Source organism: Rhodamnia argentea, chromosome 10 (assembly GCF_020921035.1).
Source record: "Rhodamnia argentea isolate NSW1041297 chromosome 10, ASM2092103v1, whole genome shotgun sequence".
In the NCBI taxonomy this organism is placed as follows: Eukaryota; Viridiplantae; Streptophyta; class Magnoliopsida; order Myrtales; family Myrtaceae; genus Rhodamnia; species Rhodamnia argentea.
Genome location: NC_063159.1, coordinates 20689757 through 20711352, shown reverse-complemented (window position 1 = coordinate 20711352; position 21596 = coordinate 20689757). Strand labels below are relative to the sequence as shown.

Below are 21596 nucleotides of genomic sequence, written 5' to 3'. Positions count from 1 at the left end.
GGACGACGACCTCTTCGAGATCAACTTAGAGGCGGTCGACAAAACCCCTCCGCCGGACTATTTCTGGGACTACATCTCCTCTTGCTTTGCCGCGACCGCTGCCCGCGCAACCAGCGGCGGCGGAACCACGCGGTTCGCCAACTGCCTTTTGCCCGCCGAGGAAGTCTCCGTCGCCGTCCCGGCGCCGTCGTTCGACGAGGTGCCCGGGAGCAGCGGGAGGTGGTCGTTCACGGAGAGGTCGAGGTTTCTGGCGACGGGCGCTGGTCAGCCATTGACCCTAGGGAAGCTTCTCGAGCTCCCATTGTCAAGGGCCCTTATGTACGATCATATGACCAGAGGAATTTGATTTGGCTTATGACCCTTGTAGCTTAAGAAAAAACCCAGGAACAGTGGTTGCATATGTAGTTGAAAATTAAAAATATGTCGGATTGATGATGGGTTTCTGATTATGCACTAACTGAACAGTTGGAAGATAGAACTCGTCCTGCTCTTGACTTATGAGCCGCAGCAGGACTTCGATGATCAGTGCCGTTCTTTGAAAACCAGATCACCGTCCGGTAAACTCTAGTAAGGTTAAAATTCGCGCCGTTCTTTAGAAACCCGGTTACCGGGCAGTGATCGCTAGTAAGGTTAAGATTTTAGGAACGTACCGGCTCGAAAAGGGGTTAAGCAAGAGGCAGCTCTGGCTTTTGACGATAAAAAAAGGAAATGCCCTCAGATATGATCAGATTATCTTCAAGATATCTATTCGAGAATAAGTCACTAGAACAAGTCATGCGCACGCCACTCACTGCCATGTGACGGAAACAATACAACTAAGGGCTATATGGTGAAATTGTTACGGATGCTAATCAACACAAAAATTACAATCTCCGTTCTCGGGAAAAGTTGTCCAAAAAATCCTAAACCTTTTAATTTTTTCAATTCATTCTTAAACTTTTTAATTTTTCCAAATCAATCGTACACATTTTCACTTGTTATCAATCGAATCATATTAGCTAAAAATCAGTGATGTGGATGTCGACCGTCCTATGCGGCACGGCCGGTGTAGGACGATTGGTGCTGATATGGACAAAATATTTTTTTCAGATTTTTTATTAATTTTTTTGTTTTTATATTTTGTTTTTTTTTTTATGTTCTCACAGCCGACAAGGGTTGTCGGGCCCTTGCAGGCTTTACTTTGTCCTTACTTTATTCGGACATGAAGCCGCAGGTCGTAAAATTATTTCAATAAACTAAATAGAAAATTTATGGATAGGGAGCTATACAAGCGACCTACCTAATTTTATTTTAGAAATTTTCGGGATCAATGATTGGACTATGCAAACTAAAAACACCTTTTCTTGGATAAAGAAAGAGATTATATGAACTATTTATGTATCATTGATGACATATACCATAACTCGGACATCCAATTCAAATGCATATCCCATTTTCGCAAAACAGGGTTACGAAAATCCATGAAAAGTGATCGGATGTATTGTATGTGCCAATTGCCATTTAGCTAATAATCCCATGGATATTGAAGTCTCGCAAGCGGTGCTTCCCGATATGTATTTGAAGCAGTTGTTTGAATTCCTTATGATATTTTCGAGAATCATTTTTCTCTCAATCCATCGCCAGGGCAAAGTGAGATTTGGGGGAGACTGGGCAAGGGTTGCGACCCTCACCAATGGATTGTGAGCCATAGGCACTCGCCCTAAAAGGAAAAAAAAAAAGGGGAGAAAAAATTAATCAAAAATTCGAAAAAAAATTTAGAATATTATTAAAAAAATTTAACGTCAACGCCGGCTGTGCCATGTAGGACGGTTGGTGTCTATGTCAATAATTTTTAGCCAATAACTCAATTGACAATTCAAGAAAATGTTTTGGATTAAACTGTCAAAGTACAATAATTTTAGGATTTTGTGGACAATTTTTCCTCTATTTTCACCATGGACATAACCGGCAAAGAACACAATTATTCCGGAGATGTAATACGAACAGTATTAACATAGGTAAGGACAACACAGATGGAAGGTATCATCGATGCAAGAAATACCAAACAATCATCACGGATAATTATTACAGCTACCACCGTGTCTGTAAACCCGATGGGCGGGAATCACAGACGATAAGTACGACCTTAGTTTAAGGTCGGGTAAGGAAAAATAAATAGTTTGTAAACGAAAAGCCGAAATTTGATTACCATAGAAAAGAGTGAGTAATTTCTTAATAGCGTCCGTAGATTACAAACAAGTTTTTTAAAAATCAGGTGATCGGTAATTTTTTTTTTTTTTACCAATAGTGTTTTTTCACTCTCATCAATCCTTTGAGAAATCTACAAGCAAAAAAAAAGGAGTCAATTTCTTTTTAACCCAACGGTAGTATGTTCTCCACTTCATATATGTAAGGTAGTTCACATGTCATGTCGCTTGCAATGAAAAATAAAATTGCATGTTATATCATTTTTTTTTCTTGTTTTTGTCACTGAAGTGTTGTTTATGTAATATATGTCATTTGATACTGTTTGTTTTTAACTAGAAAATATAAATAGGGATAAAAACTCTGAAAAAGCGATAATAACAAATAAAAATGACCAAGATATTCTTTACAAATAAAAATGCTGAATTACAACTCAGATACATACTTGCTTAATTGTAATAAAATTAACAAGAGGTGATATACATTAAAGTTTGAGGTACTTCAATGTACATCATCCTGCGTACACGTAAATCATTCCAAGGTACCTGATATCGATATGTTTAGTGTGGCGGACTTCTAAGTTTGGAAAAGTATTTGCTGCATATGGTTGGTAAAAGGGCACTTGCTAGTTTGGACGTAGATGCCAAGATGCTGTGAAAACTGGAAAAGAAACGTGTCTCTGATGTAACTTCGCAATCTGACAGTCAATAAGGCAGATGGGAAATTGATGTTCCCTGATGTGATGCCAATGCTCCAACTTTATTCTTCAAGTTTGAGCTGGAACACAGGGCACTCTGGCCCAAAAGAAGACGCCTAACTTGGGATTTAGCATTAGCATAGCATCAAAAGCAAACATGCAGGTTCACATCTCTCGTGCCATCTCATGATTTTCCTTTTGAATATAACAAGAAGAGGTGATGAGAGACTATTAGAGAGAGAGAGAGAGAGAGAGAGAGAGAGTTCTCATGGTTATTTGTGTTACAACAAGAGCCATGGACGGACTTTGAAGTGCAAATGAGAGAGAGAGAGAGAGAGAGAGAGAGAGAGAGAGCAGTCTTGACATGCTCAAATCTGGAAATAACTAGTCACAAACCCGTTGTCTTTTGATAGAAAGACAACCATGACAGATTTTTACATGAGAGAGAGAGAGAGAGAGAGAGAGAGAGAGAGAGAGAGAGAGAGAGAGAGAAAGTTCAGTTCTCATGGTTATTTGTGTTACAACAAGAGCCATGGACGGACTTTGAAGTGCAAATGCGAGAGGGAGAGAGAGAGAGAGAGAGAGAGAGAGAGAGAGAGGGTGTTCAGATCAGCGTCTTCTCGCGGCGGTTTCCCTCTGGGCGTTGAAGTAAACAGCTGCGACCGGAAGGTCAAAGTCATTCTCGGCGGCGAAGTTGCGGGTGCTAAAACAGTCTCTTGAAGAAGGTTGGCTAATTTGCTGTCGCCGTTTTTGTCTGAAGAGGATGAAGACGAACCGGTGGATCCCTATGTTCGGCCTCGGGATCTCGTAGCTCACCACTTCCCTTCCTGTCATAATTTGCAAAGAAAGCCTCAAACCAAGTAAATCCTATGTCGGATGTCCACCCTCATGGATGCATTTTATATTGAATGATTCTTGTATGGGCATAAAGTTCGTTCATAAGTCCGTCTGAATCATCAGACTTGTAAGTCACCGCTTCCAAAGTTATGCTAGTCCATAAAATGCAATTTTCCAATGCGATCACCTTGGCTAGGCTAGGGATAACGCGATTTCCTGATGATTTTATTATTATACGGTTTAAGATTTTAGATAGAATGATTTTTTGGATGTCGTGAAATCAATCAAGACATAAGTCGTCGCCATAAAGAGAAATTAGATGATAAATGAAGTCATATGAAAGACAGACATACCGAATGTGGCATCCGTAGTTCCAGGAATATCAGTAACAATCCTGTCGAATGATCATGCACAAAATTAATAGTTCGAGGGAGTTCTCAATCAAAAAGGACATCTCATTAGGATCGGACCGAGTTACCGAAACAATCTACTGTAATTAAGACCCAAGCTCAGGCATAGATTATATGATTTCTTGTAAGATGCACTTACCAGTGAAGGTGCTCTCTCAAGTAAGGATCACTCGGACCCGGAACATCTGGATCTGTCATGACCTGCCCGGCAAGAGGAAAAGAACAATATCACTCGTTAGTGATCCTCCTTGATGCAGAAACGAAAGCCCTGAGAGAAGAGAAAGTTTGTGTGATACCAGAGTGAAGAAGGACCTCATATCACCCCCATGAATCTCAACCCTGGGTCTGGCGGCAACGGAGGAAGGGTAGAGCTCATGCCCATTATTCACTTGCTTCCCACTGAATCTCACACTCATTCTTATGCTTGGGGTGAACGGGTCAATCACATCCCCAATCACTCTCCCAACTGTCAGAGGCTCCAAAGCCCTTGCCATCTCTCTCTCTCTCTCTCCCTCTCTCTCTCTCTCTCTCTACTGAAGCAGAGAAACTTCTAGGGTTGTGCGGAGAAATGACCAAAACAGGCACTGAAGTGAGTTTCTTGAACTCGGAGACCCGTATATTTATAGTGTTGCAGACTAACAGCAAGTGTGGGCGCACATGACTTGAGAGAGAGAGAGAGAGAGAGAGTAAGAATGCGAAACCGAAGGTAACTAGATTCTACCAGTTCTGGTTTAGCTTGCACTCTCGAGTCTCGACCCTTTTGTGTGGTGGAAGTGGAAATCCTTTACAGAAACTCTGGTTTTTGTTTCTCATTGATTAGACGGATTGATATTATATGTCAGCGTGAGAATCTATGAATATTAAATCTGGTCTTCTTTTAATAGTTTTAAACTTTTAAAATAGTTAATAGTACATGAATCACACATAGTATCAGAGTAGGAGATCTCAAGTTCAAATCTTTTCAGCCTCTAATTTGCCTTTCCAATTAAATATTTTCATGTATAGTGCTAGACTAGACTAAGCGTGAGTAGGAAGTTTTAGAGTATATGAATATTAAACCGTACCTAGACAGTGATTTCACAAAATCACACTGTAAGCTTTGTGGGATTTTTCATTTTATTGCAATTGATGATTGAGGTGATTCTCCGTGCCATGCCTGTTGGATCCCCAAGAATCAGTTCTTGATTGGCTCCAACCCCTTTCTTACAAAGTGTGTTCACTCAATTGGAGGGCGGCGAGTGTTTTTATGCTTCAGGTCAGAAAACTAATCATAAACACTTTTTCAATTGGTGGGTCCTAAATGAAAAAGGACAGAAGTCAATTATAAACCGAAACATTTGTTAATTACCTAAGTGAAAAAAACTAACTTAAATTGTCGATCGGTTTCGCGAGACTGAAACTATCCTATTCTAAAGTCCTCTTTCTTTGTCCAAGCGCACATGTTTGTGTCCGTGAAAATAGAGTAGACCGGTACAGTGATCTGACCACCATGAATCATTTGTGTAAAGGAAGTTGTCGCCTTGGGTGAACTCTAATTTGGTTTTGCGACTTTGGCCTAAAGCTAGGGATATATATAAGTTGTTGATGTGTCCATTTTAGCCCTGGGGTATTCTTATTCTTGAGAAAATTATCAAAAAAGTCCTAAACCAATTGTAATTGTGCTAATTCAGGTCTAAACTTTATTTTTCTACCAATTAAGTTTTAAATATTTTGTATTTGTGCTAATTCAGTCCAATTAACCGGCCAGTGCTGAGGTGGACAATTTTTTTTATAACATTTTGATATTTTGTTTATTTTTTCTTTTCTTTCTCTTTCTTTTTTTTCTTCCCATTATGGCTGGTGAGGGAAGTCGAAGCCGGCCCGCCACTGGGAAGACTATTGTGGCCGCCCGTGAGGTCGCCTTCATGATGGTCTCGCCTGCGGTTGGTGAGGCCATGGCTACCTTCGCCCGCGTCTACATCTCGCTATGGTCTAGGTTCGCGGGGCACGGCAGGCAAGGCTGCCCTCGCCCAATGAGCTCGACTCTCACTGGCCACAATGGGAAGGAAAAAAAAAAAAAAAGAGAAAGAAAATAAAAAAATATTAAGTTATTATTAAAAATTGTCTACATTAGTGTCAATCGGCCAAATGGATTGAATTGGCACAAATATGAAATGTTTATGACTAAAAAAAGATTTATGATTGAATTGACATAATTGTAATAGGTTTATGACTTTTTTGGTAATTTTTCCTCTTATTCTCTTGTGTCAATCACATACAGGGAACAAATTGATAATGTAAACTCTCCTGCTGAATAAAGAGCATCATCTTTATCCCTTCTTGTTATGCAGCATACAATGGACGCTTTTGTAAGTTATAAATTTCCAAATTAAGCAGACATGAATCCTCACAATTGCTTTAGACCACTCATTAATGACAAAATATAAAATGAGAGAGGAAGAGACATCAGTGGGATTATTCCTGCTGTCTAGACATCAACCGACTTTGGTTAAAGAAGCATCTTTAGCATTTAAGGTAATAAAAAGGAGAGACCACGAATTGAGTTTCTTAGAACCTTGCCTTAAAAACACCCATAGATGGATGGAGAGGGAATCTACTGTTTCCAAAGACATTCTTCGGCTTGGCGCATAAAGGAGCCACGAATTGCTCATCCATCCACTGTGAGCGCCATGAGTCACTTCAAGATAGAGGAGGGTTCCACTATAGGTAAGATGAAGAAGGTGGTCTTTTCCGATAAATGGAAAGTGGAGCTGCGTTTTTCTCTGTATGTCATGAGCTTGGATGTCGTGAAGCGACTGCTCGGTTCTTGTTTGATGTGCCAATGCAGAGACTCATTACGTATTCTTTTTGTGTCCTCCTTTTCACCTTCTAGACTCCAGCAACCTTCATGTTCGCTTTATTTGTGGCTTTATGGAAGCACCTCTGCCCATATGCTTTGCCCTAGAGTTTCTCTTGGTAGCTGTGGGATCTATGTGCATATTGCTTTGTTATGAAGCCACTCATAATGGTTCTATTCAGTTCGATTATGGAGAGAACAATCGAATTGATCTGGTTCATTCGATTTGGTTTAATCTTGCTTATCTTGTCTCCCGTTTGAAACGACTGAGTGTATTAATTGTCAATTTATTCAAGTCGTGGGTGAGTAATTTCATGTGCCTAAATAGTTTTTTCCGATGTAAGCTCGATATTAGTTAGTTTAAATTTCTTACTTGTAGAGGTGACAAAATGGGTCTAAAACATTTATATTGATCCATATTTAATAGTGTGGATCATAAATGAGTTGCCTTTAGTATTAAAAATAAGCTTAAGTAGGTCGTAAATGAATTATTTAAAACTTGATGGATCTTAAATGGATATTAAATGGGTCATAAATGGGTTACCTAACTATTTTACGTGAGCCACAAATTTTCTTATTTATTTTGTAATTTTGATTTTTTCTTTATGTTTTTGTTCAACGAAATCCGGTGAGGGTGCTCGAGGGTGAGGGCCGCAAATTTTGGAAAAGATTTGAATTTTTTGATATTATTTATGTTAATTTTTTTCTCTTTTCTTTCTCTTGTTCCTTATTTCTCCGCCACGATGGCCGGCGACAGCCACATGCAAGCCTCGAGCTTGCCCGGATCTAGTCGGTTGTCAATCGTCAATCGTTAGCGGGAGGAAGAAGGAAATGCGACAACCCTAAAAAAGAAAGAAAGAAAAAAAATAAAAAAATATACATTTATAACATATATTTAAAAAAAATTAAATATGAAAATATTTAAGCAATATGGATTATGTATGGATTGGGTTGGGTTAAGTTGGGTATGTAATGGATTGCTAAATTTGTATTGCATGAAAACAAATCAAAACATGTTAAATGTGTCAATGTGAATCGAAACATTTTCGATCCGATCCAAAACGATCCAAGTCACTGTTTGACGAGTCTATAAACGATCAACGAGAAGGTAAGAGTGTGTTCAATGGCCAAGGTTTGAGAGCTTGAGTGTGTAATCTCCGTGGAACTACTTCTGGCGGATTTCCCTAATCTCTCTCATGGACAAGGTCCTATGAACAAGTTAGCATGTCTATGCTGCTTGGCAGCGTTCGATTTGGGAATGACGGTTTTCAACATGGCCCCTCTACACGGCATGTCGTAAATTGTGTCCGCATTGAACTCAATCGTATTCACGTCACAAACAAGTCAATCCATTTAGACACAAATTAAAAATATGTCCGTTCACGAATTAGTCCTTTCAGCCCGTTTATGACACGTACTTTTTAATTGAACCGGTTCACATGTAACCCTTATTGACACAATATTTTTAGAGTACATTTACACACGTTGACATGTGTTCAGACACATATTATACATTTTCATAGAAGCGTGCCTCATAATCGTGCTAAGTTATACTACTACGTAATCCCACTCGATAAACGCATTGTGTTTTGGTTTCAAAGATATGAACCCTTGGCCTTTTGATTGGACCTAAGTTTGTCCTCAGGTCATTAGAAGTTTGTGACACGAACTTTCTAAATATCATATAAAAATATTATTCTTGGACCACATTAAGAATATTTATTTAAGTCTACATTTGTGCCATCTATGGCACTCAATTTCAATTTCCACCATAAACACATGATTGCAGAACGTGTCACTTCGAATTCTACCCTCCATGCATTGACAGATCGGCTTGTTTTTAGAGTTTTCTTTTAGCAATTTCTTTTCAAAATAACTATCTCAAGTGGATTTATTTTCTCGAAAAAAATCTCAAAATAGATCTCGTTACAAATAAAAGTACGAAGTGAGCAATTTTGCTCATCATCATGCCCTAGTTAACTCTATCTTTCCTAGTAAGTAATAAAAAATTAACATAAATTAAGTTTTTACTATGAATCAGTGTATTAAGGACTATGGGTACAGCCACAGCCAACTCCGTTAGATAAGTGACATATGTGTTTGGAGTTAAATTTGTAATTGAATTCTTCCACATATAAACTACATAATAGTGATGTGTATTTTCGTTTTGCACCGGCAATGGACCAAAATAAGAATCCATTGAATAATCAAATAAGCCGCAGTTTATTTAATTCGTTTTTATTATATGGTCAAATATATATAAGTATTCCTTACAAACTTTTTACTTATGTTATTACAACCTTGCCTCCCTTGTTATGCTTTACTTCACTTATCCCTAATAAAAGAGTTAACCTAAAACAAATGTTATCATAATCTATTCAGAAATAAAATCACTTGACTTTGAATTTACCCACTAATTGCCCTAAGTAAAGTACGAAATCCATTAAAAGTATACAATTCCAGGAATAAAGCAACTAATTTTATGCTAAGGATGCTACTGTTTGGGTATCCAAACGAAGCATCTCTAATCAGTCATCTCGTTTGCCCTATCTTTTGGTTGGATGGCAGTTACATGTAGATTTCACCATCGCTTAAGATTGATTCGTTATAGCTATAGGATGGATCGACGATCTTCGTTCTGGGTTGATGTTAACTGGGCTTCCACCATTGAAATTTCTCCCTTGGAGATTGGGATGTCGGCCATCTAGGAAGAACTTGAGATGTTCGGTCTGCCTTTTTTTTAACTTATACATCAGCTCACCGGAAAATCAATTGCTGTAGTGTTCTCTCCTCCTTTTATCTCGGTCTTCCTTTCTCCTCGCCTGGAGCTCTTCCGAAACCCCGCATCCAAGGTTCCTTTCATCCGCACGACATTGCGGATGGATGCACGTTCGCGTTCATGCTTGGCTGGGTGCAGATTGATGGAGATGGTCGACCTTAGTGATCCCCACTTTGAAAATCACCAGAACGCTGATCTAAGGTCGAGAGACGGTTGCAACGGAGGGCAGGCATGGAATTGGTGGTGGCCGGAGGAGTTGACTCGCCATCGTTGTTAGTTGATAGCACATAGACAGTGGCTTCGTAGTGGCTCTACGGCAACAAAATGCACAATGAACTTGGGATCCGGATTAGGGTTTTTGATTGGAGAATTGAAAGAGGTTCGAGATGCGAAATTAGGGTTTCCGGTTACGAGATACATCCAAGCTATTGATTATTAGGTTGGCTTATGACTCACGTACGTGACAAATGCGGAGGATCCCTGTCATTTTTCGATTTTCCTAGGATGAACTAGAGATCTGTCAATTGCTACCTAAAGGCAGCTTTGCAAAATGGAGGTGACACGCGATACTCAAGACGGCTCCCATTGAAAATGGAAATTACCTTTGATTGATGCAGGACGACATTTGCCCAGGAATGAATTTCTTTCCTAGACCCTCTAAAGACTTTGTGGTTGTTTTCATAACTACCAAATTGGTAAATATATCTATATATATAGCCCCAAGAAATCCCTTTCTCCCTTTCGGTGTCTAACAAAGAAGGAGAGCTAACTGACTAAGTAGTTGATCGAGCGGTCCAAGACTTAATTTGCAAGCCGAAGATTACATATTCGATTCCCCAGTCTATGCTCGGTCTCAAGATACCTTGGTTAGCCGGCATAAGACTGGCCTAAAACTTAGATATATGGCTGGCCTTGGGCTTCCTTGCTAGTACCTGGAGGGGCTGCGGTGATGGGCTTGTCCAGCGGACATTATTGTTGTCGTCTTAAACCGAACATTCTAGTAGAGGATGAGAGAAAATCCAACCCCGTCAAAATCCTTTCTCCGATTTGCAAGAATAAGGAGTGCCAAAACCATGTTCCCACTAAAAGGAAGTTGTATGGAGATTCACTCGAGAAGTCTAAAAAGCCTTTCGCTAGATTTGGCTTACATAATAAGAGGACCAAAAGGTTGAAAAATTAGAGCAGTAACTCTTCCATTAATTCTCTCTCTCTCTCTCTCTGTCTCTCTCAATACTAATCAAGATTATAAATACGTGAATTTTAACCATTCCTCCAAGGCATTACCAAGTTGAATCATGATGGAAAAAAACACAGCACTGTTGTCCTTTTTTAAAAAAAAATAATTTGTCTTTTGGGTTGTCTTATGTTAAAGTAATTGGGTTTGCAATCAAGATTTGACACTTAGTTCCTTTAACATTACAATGTTGGCCATCCCTGCATATATCCAACGAACACAGACTGCTAGGGACATCATGCGAGAGATTGCAAGACATGTGAGGTCACATTATTGCATTGGAAGTGAACAATCAGCAAGAAAAGTGGATAGATCAGTTAGCAATCCCTCGGGAGTTGGTAACTGGGGTGGCCATCGGGCCAGGCCTCGGCCTGCACATTTTTTTGTCGGGTCGGGCCCATGCTTGGCCCGACAAGTTTTAAACAAATCAATTTGGTTTTTTTTTTGTTGTTGTTGAAATCAAATTAGTTTACTGAAGAAAAATTCGCAAGATTTAAATTTAATTTTTCGTTTTCAACAAATAATACTGATGAAAAATTCATTTGAATAAACTTCATAAGTAACACTCCATTCAAATTTTAACAAGAAAAAATAACGCATATAAGTGCCCAAATAACGATTAGGTACGAATTACACCCTGAAAAATGTCTAACAAGTTTGGCATCGTTCGCACCGTGTCCTTCACCATGATTCGGATGACAAAGTGTCATTGTCGTCCTCTTAATCACGCAAGGCACGTTCGGCTGAAGTCAATTCTTGCAACAACTAATCATACCCGATGACAACAACAATTTCTACAGTTTTTCGGGGTCTATAGCTTTATTTATTGTCTTCTATGATCAGTTGGCTAGTAATGAATTCGACTCAAATGGTATGAATAAGTCACGATTGTTTCAAAACATATAAGTGAAGATAATTATTCATGATAGGTCAAGAACATCACTGAGTCATCGAGCAAACCACCCCTTGACTAGATAGGTTCAAAAAATATTTGATCTCTCGACAGAATTAATCATTATATTCACTCATGATTAATACAAAAATCATGATAGTCTAATTATATCTAAAAGCAAAAATTGTTTTATTAACGACATTATGACATTTGCTATTTCCTTTCTCTTTTTCTTTTCTTTTTCTCTTTTTCTTTAGAAAACAAACTTGAATGAACCAAATCCCATTTGTTGAAATTCCTCTAAACGCTCCTAAAATGCTAAGTATGCAATGTTCAACAACTAAACTATTTCTTTACAAGGAAAACATATCTCAATTTTTTAGGAAAAAAGTATCAAAAAAGTCATAAAACTATAACCTTTCATTGAACTAATTCAGTCATAAACATTGTCTCGTTTTGCCAATTGAGTCCATCCGGCCAATTTTAATTGAAAATTACTAACATGGAGCCTATCGTCCTATGTGGCACACTAGCGCGGACGTAGACATTTCTAAGTATTTTTTATTTATTGAAAAAGTTAATTCTTTTTTCTAGTTTTTTCCTTTTATTCTCCTTTTCTTATCTCTCTCTCTCTCTCTCTCCTTTTTTTTTTTTTTGTTGTGATTGATGAGGATCAACGGAGCTCGGTGGCCACCGAACGAGGCGCAACCAATCGCGAATGAGGCTGCCTCCCCCAAATGCGGGCAAGGCCGGTCTCGCCGTCGTCACCTACGCCTCACCCTAACCATTGTCGTGTAGCCGGGGGCAAAGGAGGCCATGGCCTCACCAGTCACGAGTGAGGCTGCCTTCTCCCATGGCCATTGCATAGTGGCCCGCGAGCTCCAGCAACTCTCACTGGCCACAATGAAAAGAAAAAGGAAGCAAAAAGGAAGAAAAAAAGAAAAAAGAAATAAAAATAAAAGTATTCAGGAAAATAAGGTTTTTTTTTTTTTTAAATATGAACGTTAGCTGCAGTCGTGTCATGTAGAACGGCGTCATGTTAGAAATTTTAGGCTTAAATTGGCCGGATTGACTCAAATAGCAAAACGTGAAAATGTTCAGAACTAAGTTGGTTCATTTAAAAGGTTTAGTATTGAATTGATACAAATGCAATAGATTAAGGACTTTTGTGGTACTTTTTCCTAGTTTTTTTTTTTTGTTATAATATGTGGCGATGACCTTTGGACAACAAATTAAGTGTCAACAAATGTAGGCCAAAAACTTCTTGAACAATAGAGACGAAACGAACATGAAAGATCCATTGTGTGAAAGATTAAGGAAGCGACGATGCGAAAGCTGTAAAGTACAGCAGGAAAGCATTTGAGGAGTGCATGAGATCAGATTCCAGCCCCTAATGATTTGGCGGTTGTCGCAACCTGAATTTAAGTTTCTAGGCTAATGGATTGCTAAGTTAATTGACCTAACTCGAGCTCTTCCAAGGCCATATCAAATCGCAATTTAGGATAAATATTTAACATGTAAATGATTAACTCAGAGTCGTCACTAATCAATTTACTGTAAGCTGATTAGACACCTAAATAGAGTGTTGAAAGAAATACTTCATTTCTACGAACCAGTGATTAATGAGTTCAAGGACTTGGTTATGTTAATATTTTGTTGGGTACAGGTAAGCATGTTGGTCCCGCTCTATGTTGAGCGAGTTGGATTAGGAGGAGCCGGCCCAACGGAGATCTCAAGAGAGCAGTGCCCTGTCGGTGTATAGACCCAATGTTCTAAATAGCAGACGTGCTATTGGAAGAAGTCCCTGTGATCTTTCAAAGCATCGATCCAACTCAGTTCCGAGCGGGTTACGGGAAGCTAGAACCGGCTTAGAAATAGGCGGGGTTTTTTTTTTTTGGGTCAAAAACTAGGAGGGTTCACTGGTTCTTGGGTATGAGTCGATTTCTAAGCCTCCTATTGAAAAGAGAACATAAGACTGCTGCACTCACCAAAATTGGAACCATGATCTTCAACATATGAACAAACACCAACATTTATGGTCGAAGAGTAAATTTTTGGAAGGACAACGTGTAACTTTCATATCTAACCATAAATAAGGCCGATTTCCGGGTAGGAGCAGGAAGGGAACCGGCTCGGAACCGGCTCGCAATCTGTTGGTTGGTGATAGACAGAATCAATTCCCAGCTTTGATTTTTCAGATCGGGGATAGCCAGAATCGATTCCCAATGTGTTGTACTCAAAAGAAAAGATCGAATATAGGAGCAGGCGAACAAGTGTAGCATTGGGAGCCAACTCTCTTCTTGTGCGGTCAATGGATGGTCAGCTATCTATAATTTGGATGGGCAACCCTCGCTCTTGGCCCGATCGATCCCTAAAACCAAATCAAAGGAAAAAAAAAAAAAGAATGAAGAAAAGAAATAAAGAAATAAAAAAAAAACGAAAATATCTTTGATTAATTATCTTTTTGAAATAAAGAGGTACTTTACGTTCTTACTTAAAATTTTTTCACATTTTTTCAATTAAATTTATCTTATTAGCTTTTTGGCGGGGAATTATTAACGTAAACGTCGACCTTCTTACGTAGTACGGCCGGCACCTAACATGAACAATTTTGTTAAGTTCTTAATATATTTAAAAAAAATTATTATTTTTATATTTTTCTTTTTCTTTTTTCTTTTCTTCTCTTTTCCTTCTTTTCTTTTCTTTTTCCCATTTCATTTGTTAGGTTTAATGTGATCCGTGAACTTTACCTCTATATACAATACAATCCTTGAACTTTTAGTATGTTCAATATGATCTCTAAACTTTAGGTACATATTTAGTTTAGTCATTGGATTATATAAAAATATTCAATGATGTCAATGATATAGAATTAATGGCAATATTGAACATGCACCAAAAGTTCATGAACCACATTGAACAAATTATAAGTACAGAAATTACATTGCACAGTAGATCAAAATTTAGAGATCATAAGCGTCATCATTTCCATAATTATCAAAAAGGGCTAAAGATTGGAAAGAGAGAGAGAGCATGAGTTAGGTGTTTCTAACACGAAAATGGAATATTCCACTTCCTATGCGATGTCGACATCATTCTTCAGGTTTAGTAAAATATAAAATAAGGTCGCATGACAGCACCACGTGCATGGAAACCATACAAAATTTCCAGCGAAAATAATAATAAAATTACACCAGACACGACCTTGGGGTCCACAGATTCTCATTAACGGCGTCAAATGTTTCCCGACATTAAATTATTTACAGCTATGAATCCCACCACAATTATTGAAGAAGGCTGACCCCTTTGCACCGATCTCTGTTAACTCTGCTAAGCAGACAAAATTTGACCTTCTGTAAAATCATTCAATAAAGTATTGTCAAAAGACATCACACGTTTGCTCATATGCTCTTGACTGCTTTGACATACGATTGGAATTAGCCAATTCGGTGTTGTCTTAAGTCAAATTCCAACCGCGTGCTTCGTGAGAAATCGGCAATTTAAAGATACGTTTTTATAAAAAAATTAATCTTTTTAATATCGGTCATGCAGAGGAAAAATATTATCATCATCAACGCACTACATGGCCACTATACAAAAACAATTACTATATTGAAAACTTATCTTAAGAGATGCATAAACAATCGTCTTAAGGTACCAGTCAACTTCTGCTTGATAAAGAAATGTTCCAACTTTCAATCGCCTAATCGTGCGTGAGACAAAAAGGCACTTGTGTTGAAAATTACAAGCGATTTTCACTTGAGTATTTACCGAATGATGAGAAGAAATTCATTATCGAATTTCATGGGATATGTTTGTTTGGATTTCAGCGAAGCAGAAAATAACATTTTTTTTCTCCTTCGAAAATTTAACATATTATTCGTCATTTTGAAAATCATGAGAGAAAGAGCGAAAAATGAAACGGGGAATCAGTGGCATCCATTACTCGACAAGGAAGTGAAAACGAAAATCCAGGATGTTATGAAAAAGTCTCGTCTCTTTTCCATTTGATCGAGTTAAAGAAGGAAAAATTCGAAAAAGTAATTCTTTCTTGGTGCGAAATCCAACTGAGAGAAAAAAAAAAAGTTATTAAGAAGCCTCCGTACTCCACTGATTAGAACTTGCCACGCTTCGGTCCTTGACACTGTTGTCCTCTCTCTCTCTCTCTCTCTCTCGTGCGTGTGCCTTTTGGGCTTCTCTTTCGCTGTAATCTGCAAAGATATTTTGTGGGTCTTGGGTGTTTCGCCGTTCCGAAGCAAGAGAAATGGCGGGAGGTGTGAACAGGAAGATATCAGCTGCATCGGCTAGGTCTCACACTAGAAGAGCTAATAGGCAGAGCTCTCCTCTTACACTGCATTCAGGTAAGATCGCCCTTTTGATTTTTTTCTTCCTTTTCTTCGTGGATTGTTTGGGATTTGATTTCTCTTGTTCTTCGCTGCGCATTGGAATCATCGCCTAGAATGGGCTCGCAGTTTGTGCTCTGCTGGTTTCAATTTTTCTTTTTCGTGCTTTCTTTCGTTAAGGTTTGTTCATGTTTCTTTCTTTTATTTTTCCTCCTTGTTCTGACATTTGAAAGAGAATAGGAAATATGTTGGATGGGATTTTTCGATTGTGTTGCTTGGTTGTGGCTGGAGATAAGAGAGTTGTTTGGCTTGTGACAGAACTGGCTTGGAAGAAGAAGCACCATAAAAGTCATGGCAAGCATTTGTTCTGGGCTAAATTTGGGCAGGCTTTTGAGGGATTTTGAGGACAGTGAACAATTAGTCATGTCTTTAGTCTGATTAAATCTCCGTGCAGACGCTTCTCTTTGTGGCCAGACCGTCTCTGCTTTTGTTCACGGCTTACCTGGCATGTAATGTCGGGTCGAAACTCCAAAGTTTCATGCTTTTTGGAAGAAATCACAACATGTCGAACAGTTCTTTTTACTTGGTTCAGCTTGTCTTATGTTGTCTGGTACCATCATTTTTGTTCTCATACAATAATTAGCTCTGTGAGTGCACTTTGTCACATGCTCTTCGTATTTGCACCGCTGAGAAAAAAGCGAAAAAGCTTGAGTTCAACCGACCAGAATTGTTTGGTACTTTGGACATGTGACCCTTGAAATGGTATTGAGATTCTCTGACCAAAAGATCCCAATTGTTCTGTGATCTGTTTTTCTTGCACTACTTAGCTCTGGCATTTTTCCTTTCTGAAAGCGAAGAACATCCACAGCTCTAATTTTCCTATTTCACGCCTGTGTTGTTAAATTGCTATCTCATGGGAGTTAATTTCAGGGATTTTCACCAAATTGTTGGTGGTTTTATTTGTTGGGATTCTTGCATTGGTGTATCAAGCAATCCAACCCACTGCACCGAAGATACCGGGAACTCCAGATGGTCCCCCTGTTACATCACCAAGGATAAAGCTTAGAGATGGAAGACATTTGGCATACAAAGAACACGGCAAGCCAAAGGACATAGCAAAGTATAAAATTGTGTTCGTCCATGGATTTGATTCTTGTCGGCATGATGCTGTTGTGGCCAACACTTTATCTCAGGTGCTTGAGATATTTTATTTCCTGTTCTGCTTCCAGTGTAGAATTGTACATGCTAAGGCTCTGAGAATGCTATTTTTATGTCCTTATCATTTCGTATTCACTTGGTTCTTCCAGGAAATTATCGATGACTTGGGTATATACATTGTGTCCTTTGATCGACCTGGTTATGGGGAGAGTGATCCTGACCCAAAACGAACACCGAAGAGCATTGCATTAGACATAGAAGAGCTTGCTGATAAATTGGGTCTAGGGTCAAGATTTTATGTGATCGGATATTCCATGGGAGGGCAGGTGGTCTGGGGCTGCCTCAAATACATCCCTCACAGGTATCGATCACTTAGTGTAACAAATAGTCTTACCGTGTATGAAACTACATTGCTCATGCTGACTTTTTTATTTTTTTATTTTTGGGTCTGGGCTCACGCTGACTCAAGTTTAAATAAAATAGGACAAAGTTACAAGCGGGTGCATTTGCTATTTACTCTAATTGTTTTAAATGATCTGCAGACTAGCAGGAGCAGTCCTTCTGACTCCGGTCATCAACTACTGGTGGCCTGGTTTTCCAGCAAACCTGTCGACTGAAGCATACTACCAACAATTTCGGCAAGATCAATGGACTCTCCGGGTCATTCATTACACTCCCTGGCTTACCTATTGGTGGAACACTCAAAAATGGTTTCCTGCTTCTAGTGTTGTGGCTTTTCATCCTGATATTCTTTCTCCTCCTGACAAGGCACTCATTTCCAAGCTTGCACCGAGAGGACCATATGTAGTATGTTACCTCCCTCTAATAAGTCCTATGGATATGCTCTCTGTTGTTTAACTAAGTAATTAGTTTGAATTGAGAAGAATGAAGTTATGTACAGCTAGTTTCTTTGTGCATATATGCCATCTCATGAAAAGAAATCTTAATATTGCATGGCTTTGATTTGAGGTCCTGTAGCATTTCCATGTTTTCCCTCCGCTTCAGGGATCTGTTCATGGTCCACATTCTTTGGCTGCTGTAGGAAGCTTTTCTAGAACTTTTCAAGTATCATCACAATAATATACACAACTCTTGCTGTATGATATTGAGAATCTTAAATTTGCTCTCTGATTATTTTCTTCAAGGGAACATCTCGTATTTACTGTTGAAAGGTTTCGCATATTACGCTGCTACTCTGAGTATCTTTTGTTCGTTATATTTTCACTTTAACATGCTGAAGATTTTGAGAAAGCGGAAAGCTTGATTTGTTTTGGCGGAGAGAACTTTTTAGTTCCTCTATTCATGCTTGGAGTCACATTTTGTTTTCTTAGGATAACCTCCTTATCCTGCATCCAGTGCACTGAGAGATCTATGGCAATAGATTTGCTTCTTCTATATCAGAGGGAAATGGATTTTTTCAGTGCAATGGTGGTGATAGATATACTGAGTAAACATGAATAGTTCTTTTCACAAGATCTTGTCTCCCCATCTGTTTAACTAACCATTCGTGTAATGCTACTAAAATCATGGACCACGTATTCCTTTCTCAATTTCGCTATTATCTACAATTCCTGTTGCTCAGAACAGCATGACGGGCCTTTTGTTCTCCTTGATGCAATCTGTGGTAATACTTGCTTTATATCAGATTGAGTTGTATTCTGTAATGATCAGCCGCAGGTAAGACAGCAGGGAGAATACGAGAGTATCCACCGAGACCTGATGATCGGGTTCGGTACCTGGGAGTTCGACCCAATGGATTTGGAAAACCCATTTCCCAACGGCAGAGGATCCGTGCATTTATGGCAGGGCGACAATGATTTGTTCGTGCCTGTCACGCTGCAGCGTTTCATCGCCCACCGGCTTCCCTGGATTAAGTATCACGAGCTACCCCAGACTGGCCACTTCTTTGCCCATGCCGCCGGCATGTGCGATGCCATAGTGAAGACACTTCTAGTTGGGGAAACCGCAGCATCCGCATAACTCTAGGTACAGAATTTGGATTCCTAATGTCATATTGATGCATCTGTCATATCAAGCGGTGTGTAGACCCTTTGTCTTGGTAGTGGAGATGCTGTTCTTCTGGTTCTATGTTTTCTGATTTTTTTTCCACCAAATCTCCATGGTATGTGGAGACGAGGTCTTGCTAGTGGTTGCACTTCTTTGTCAGCTAGTTGAACAACTCCTTCGAATACTTGAAACGACCATTTCAACTACCTCTTCTTGGCTTTTGGAAGAAGTTTCTTTCATCTTTCAACGCATGGCTCAGGGTTGAGCCACTTGTTGTGGCCTTGTGTTGACAAATTTTGCTGTGCTCTGTCGAAGTAAATGCTTTGGGGAGCAGAAAATGGAATGAGAGGGGAATAGCATGTTCAGTTGTTTTTTAACTTGGATGAGGCACTGACTACCTATGTAGCACGGACACGATATAAGACACGGGGATACGACACGACAAGCCGACACGCGCTTTCTCAAAAAATAAAGAATTCCGACACGTTAGGACACATTGTATATTAAATGAATATTTTTTTTATATACATAATAAATTATTAGTTTTATAATTCGATAAATGAAAATGATTATTTTTTACATGGAGATTGGTCATAAGATGTTACCCACAATGATTGTTTTGATTTTTTTTTTATCGGATTATTTTGATGTTAAAGTTGCACGTTTGATAAGAGAAAATCTTCAATAATTATCTCCTTTTTGCTAAAATAAAAATTTAAGTTTTTCCCTTCTTTTTCTCTCACTTTTCATTTTAACCCACGCCTCTCTCTCTTCCCCGATTTTCTTCATTCTCAGTCTCAGCTGCTTCTTCTCCCCTCCCCCCTCTTTCTCTCTCCATCAAGCGACAGTGCTACACCTTTCTCTATCTCTCTCTTTCTCTCACTCTGTGCGTGCAGTTTCCATTTCCATGATCGAACAACGAAAGGCAGCGCCTTTCCCCCACGACGAATGCCTCGCATGAACTCTAAGAAGGCCCCCGTCAAAGACCCACCTCCTTTTTCCCTCACTTTCCCGCCGGTTTCCCGGGAGAATCCGCGAGGCATCCAGGAGAGGCGAGTCTCCACAGAGCCAAGAGCAACGACATGAGAGAGAGAGAGAGAGAGAGAGAGAGAGAGAGAGAGAGTCGCAACAGAGCCGAGAGAGCAAGAGGTAGAGAACGCGAGAGATGGAGATTAGGTCATACAAATTTAGGTTTTTTTCAATTTTGACTCTCCTTATCCAGGACACACGAGTCCGTTCAGTTGACCAAGTGTCAGAGCTCGGACATGCGTTCCAAGCATGTCCGGCCGTGTCCGGATGTGTCCAGCGCCGACACGTGAAAATTTCGAGAGGAAGCGTGTCCGTGCAACATAGCCGGCCACAACTGATGGAATTCAGTCCCGAGCTGCTTTCGAATTGGCTTACAATTGGTTCGGTTCAGCGGTCTCGGGAACCAATCCGGCAAGCCCGGTTCACCTGCTCTTGGGTTGAATTGATTTCTGATGCTCTTCGGAAAAAAAAGATAACAAGACTTTCGCACTCACCAAAATTTTGAACCATGATCTTCAAGCTATATACGAGTACCTAAATTGTCACTTGATGAAGAGTAATTTTTTCACTCACCAAAAATTTGAACCATGATCTTCAAGCTATACACAGGTAACTAAATTATCACTTGATGAAGAGTAATTTTTGCTATGACAACGCGCGATTTTCATATTTTATCATGCAGACGGCTAGTTCTCGGGAAAAAGTACCAAAAAAACCCCAAACCTATTACATTGGCAACCAATTCAATATTAAACCTTTCACCTGGACTACTTTGGTCCTAAACCTTGAAGAAGGTTTTTGTGATGAAAAGGCGCTGACTTTCCTATTTTATCATAATAAACAAGGCCGGTTCTTGAGCAGGAGGAGGAATTAGCATGGAGCCGGTGGTATCGAGATACAGTCGGCTCATATACCCATTGGTATTCTAATTTTGGGTGCTGGTTCTCTGATCTAAGTCATTTGATCTACAACGAAGACGTCTTGTGTTGGGTTTGTCAAATAAATATATCTTGAGCTCTACAAAGAAGCAGAGTAAAAGTCAGAGAGGAGGAGATTGAAAGATAAGACAGAGCCAAAAACAAAGAAAAGAAAAGAGAGAGGCTGGACTCTGGTGAGGTTTCCCAAACAAAATCCGATGTTTGATATAACTTGTCAGTAGCATATTCTGTATATATTCCAAGAAATATGAT

At 39.3% G+C, this 21596-nt stretch overlaps 2 protein-coding genes across 5 annotated transcripts; one reads left to right on the top strand and one right to left on the bottom strand.

The window, feature by feature from the left end:
- Positions 1-3370: 3370 nt before the first annotated feature.
- On the bottom strand, positions 3371-16142 carry LOC115742260 (protein TERMINAL FLOWER 1-like). Of its 2 annotated transcripts, XM_048271522.1 has the most exons (5): positions 16022-16142; positions 4425-4660; positions 4268-4329; positions 4072-4112; positions 3371-3708 (listed from the first exon to the last, which is right to left on the bottom strand). In XM_048271522.1, the coding sequence occupies exons 2-5, from the start codon at positions 4620-4622 to the stop codon at positions 3491-3493; spliced, it is 519 nt and encodes a 172-aa protein (XP_048127479.1). In that variant the 5' UTR covers positions 4623-4660; positions 16022-16142; the 3' UTR covers positions 3371-3490. The 2 variants fall into 2 exon arrangements, with proteins under 2 accessions (XP_048127479.1, XP_030532294.1); XM_030676434.2 differs by lacking the exon at positions 16022-16142 and having other exon boundaries at positions 4425-4732.
- Positions 16107-19583, top strand: LOC115742259. Of its 3 annotated transcripts, none has more exons than XM_048271521.1 (5): positions 16107-16230; positions 17167-17405; positions 17520-17731; positions 17913-18180; positions 19045-19583. In XM_048271521.1, exons 1-5 carry the CDS (start codon positions 16134-16136, stop codon positions 19348-19350), a joined length of 1122 nt encoding a protein of 373 aa, XP_048127478.1. In that variant the 5' UTR covers positions 16107-16133; the 3' UTR covers positions 19351-19583. The 3 variants fall into 3 exon arrangements, with proteins under 3 accessions (XP_048127478.1, XP_030532292.1, XP_030532293.1); XM_030676432.2 differs by having other exon boundaries at positions 17143-17405; positions 17913-18177; positions 19042-19583; XM_030676433.2 differs by having other exon boundaries at positions 17143-17405.
- The last annotated feature ends 2013 nt before the right edge of the window (positions 19584-21596 follow it).

Excerpts from the sequence above, each read along its gene's own strand:
- LOC115742260 (XM_048271522.1), bottom strand. The coding sequence starts at position 4,622 with ATGGCAAGGGCTTTGGAGCCTCTGACAGTTGGGAGAGTGATTGGGGAT. Across the intron at positions 4,330-4,424 it reads TGAGGTCCTTCTTCACTCTG|GTCATGACAGATCCAGATGT; the intron begins GTATCACACAAA and ends CTTGCCGGGCAG. Across the intron at positions 4,113-4,267 it reads TTGAGAGAGCACCTTCACTG|GATTGTTACTGATATTCCTG; the intron begins GTAAGTGCATCT and ends ATCATTCGACAG.
- LOC115742259 (XM_030676432.2), top strand. The coding sequence starts at position 16,134 with ATGGCGGGAGGTGTGAACAGGAAGATATCAGCTGCATCGGCTAGGTCT. Across the intron at positions 16,231-17,142 it reads TCCTCTTACACTGCATTCAG|GGATTTTCACCAAATTGTTG; the intron begins GTAAGATCGCCC and ends AGTTAATTTCAG. Across the intron at positions 17,732-17,912 it reads CTCAAATACATCCCTCACAG|ACTAGCAGGAGCAGTCCTTC; the intron begins GTATCGATCACT and ends AATGATCTGCAG.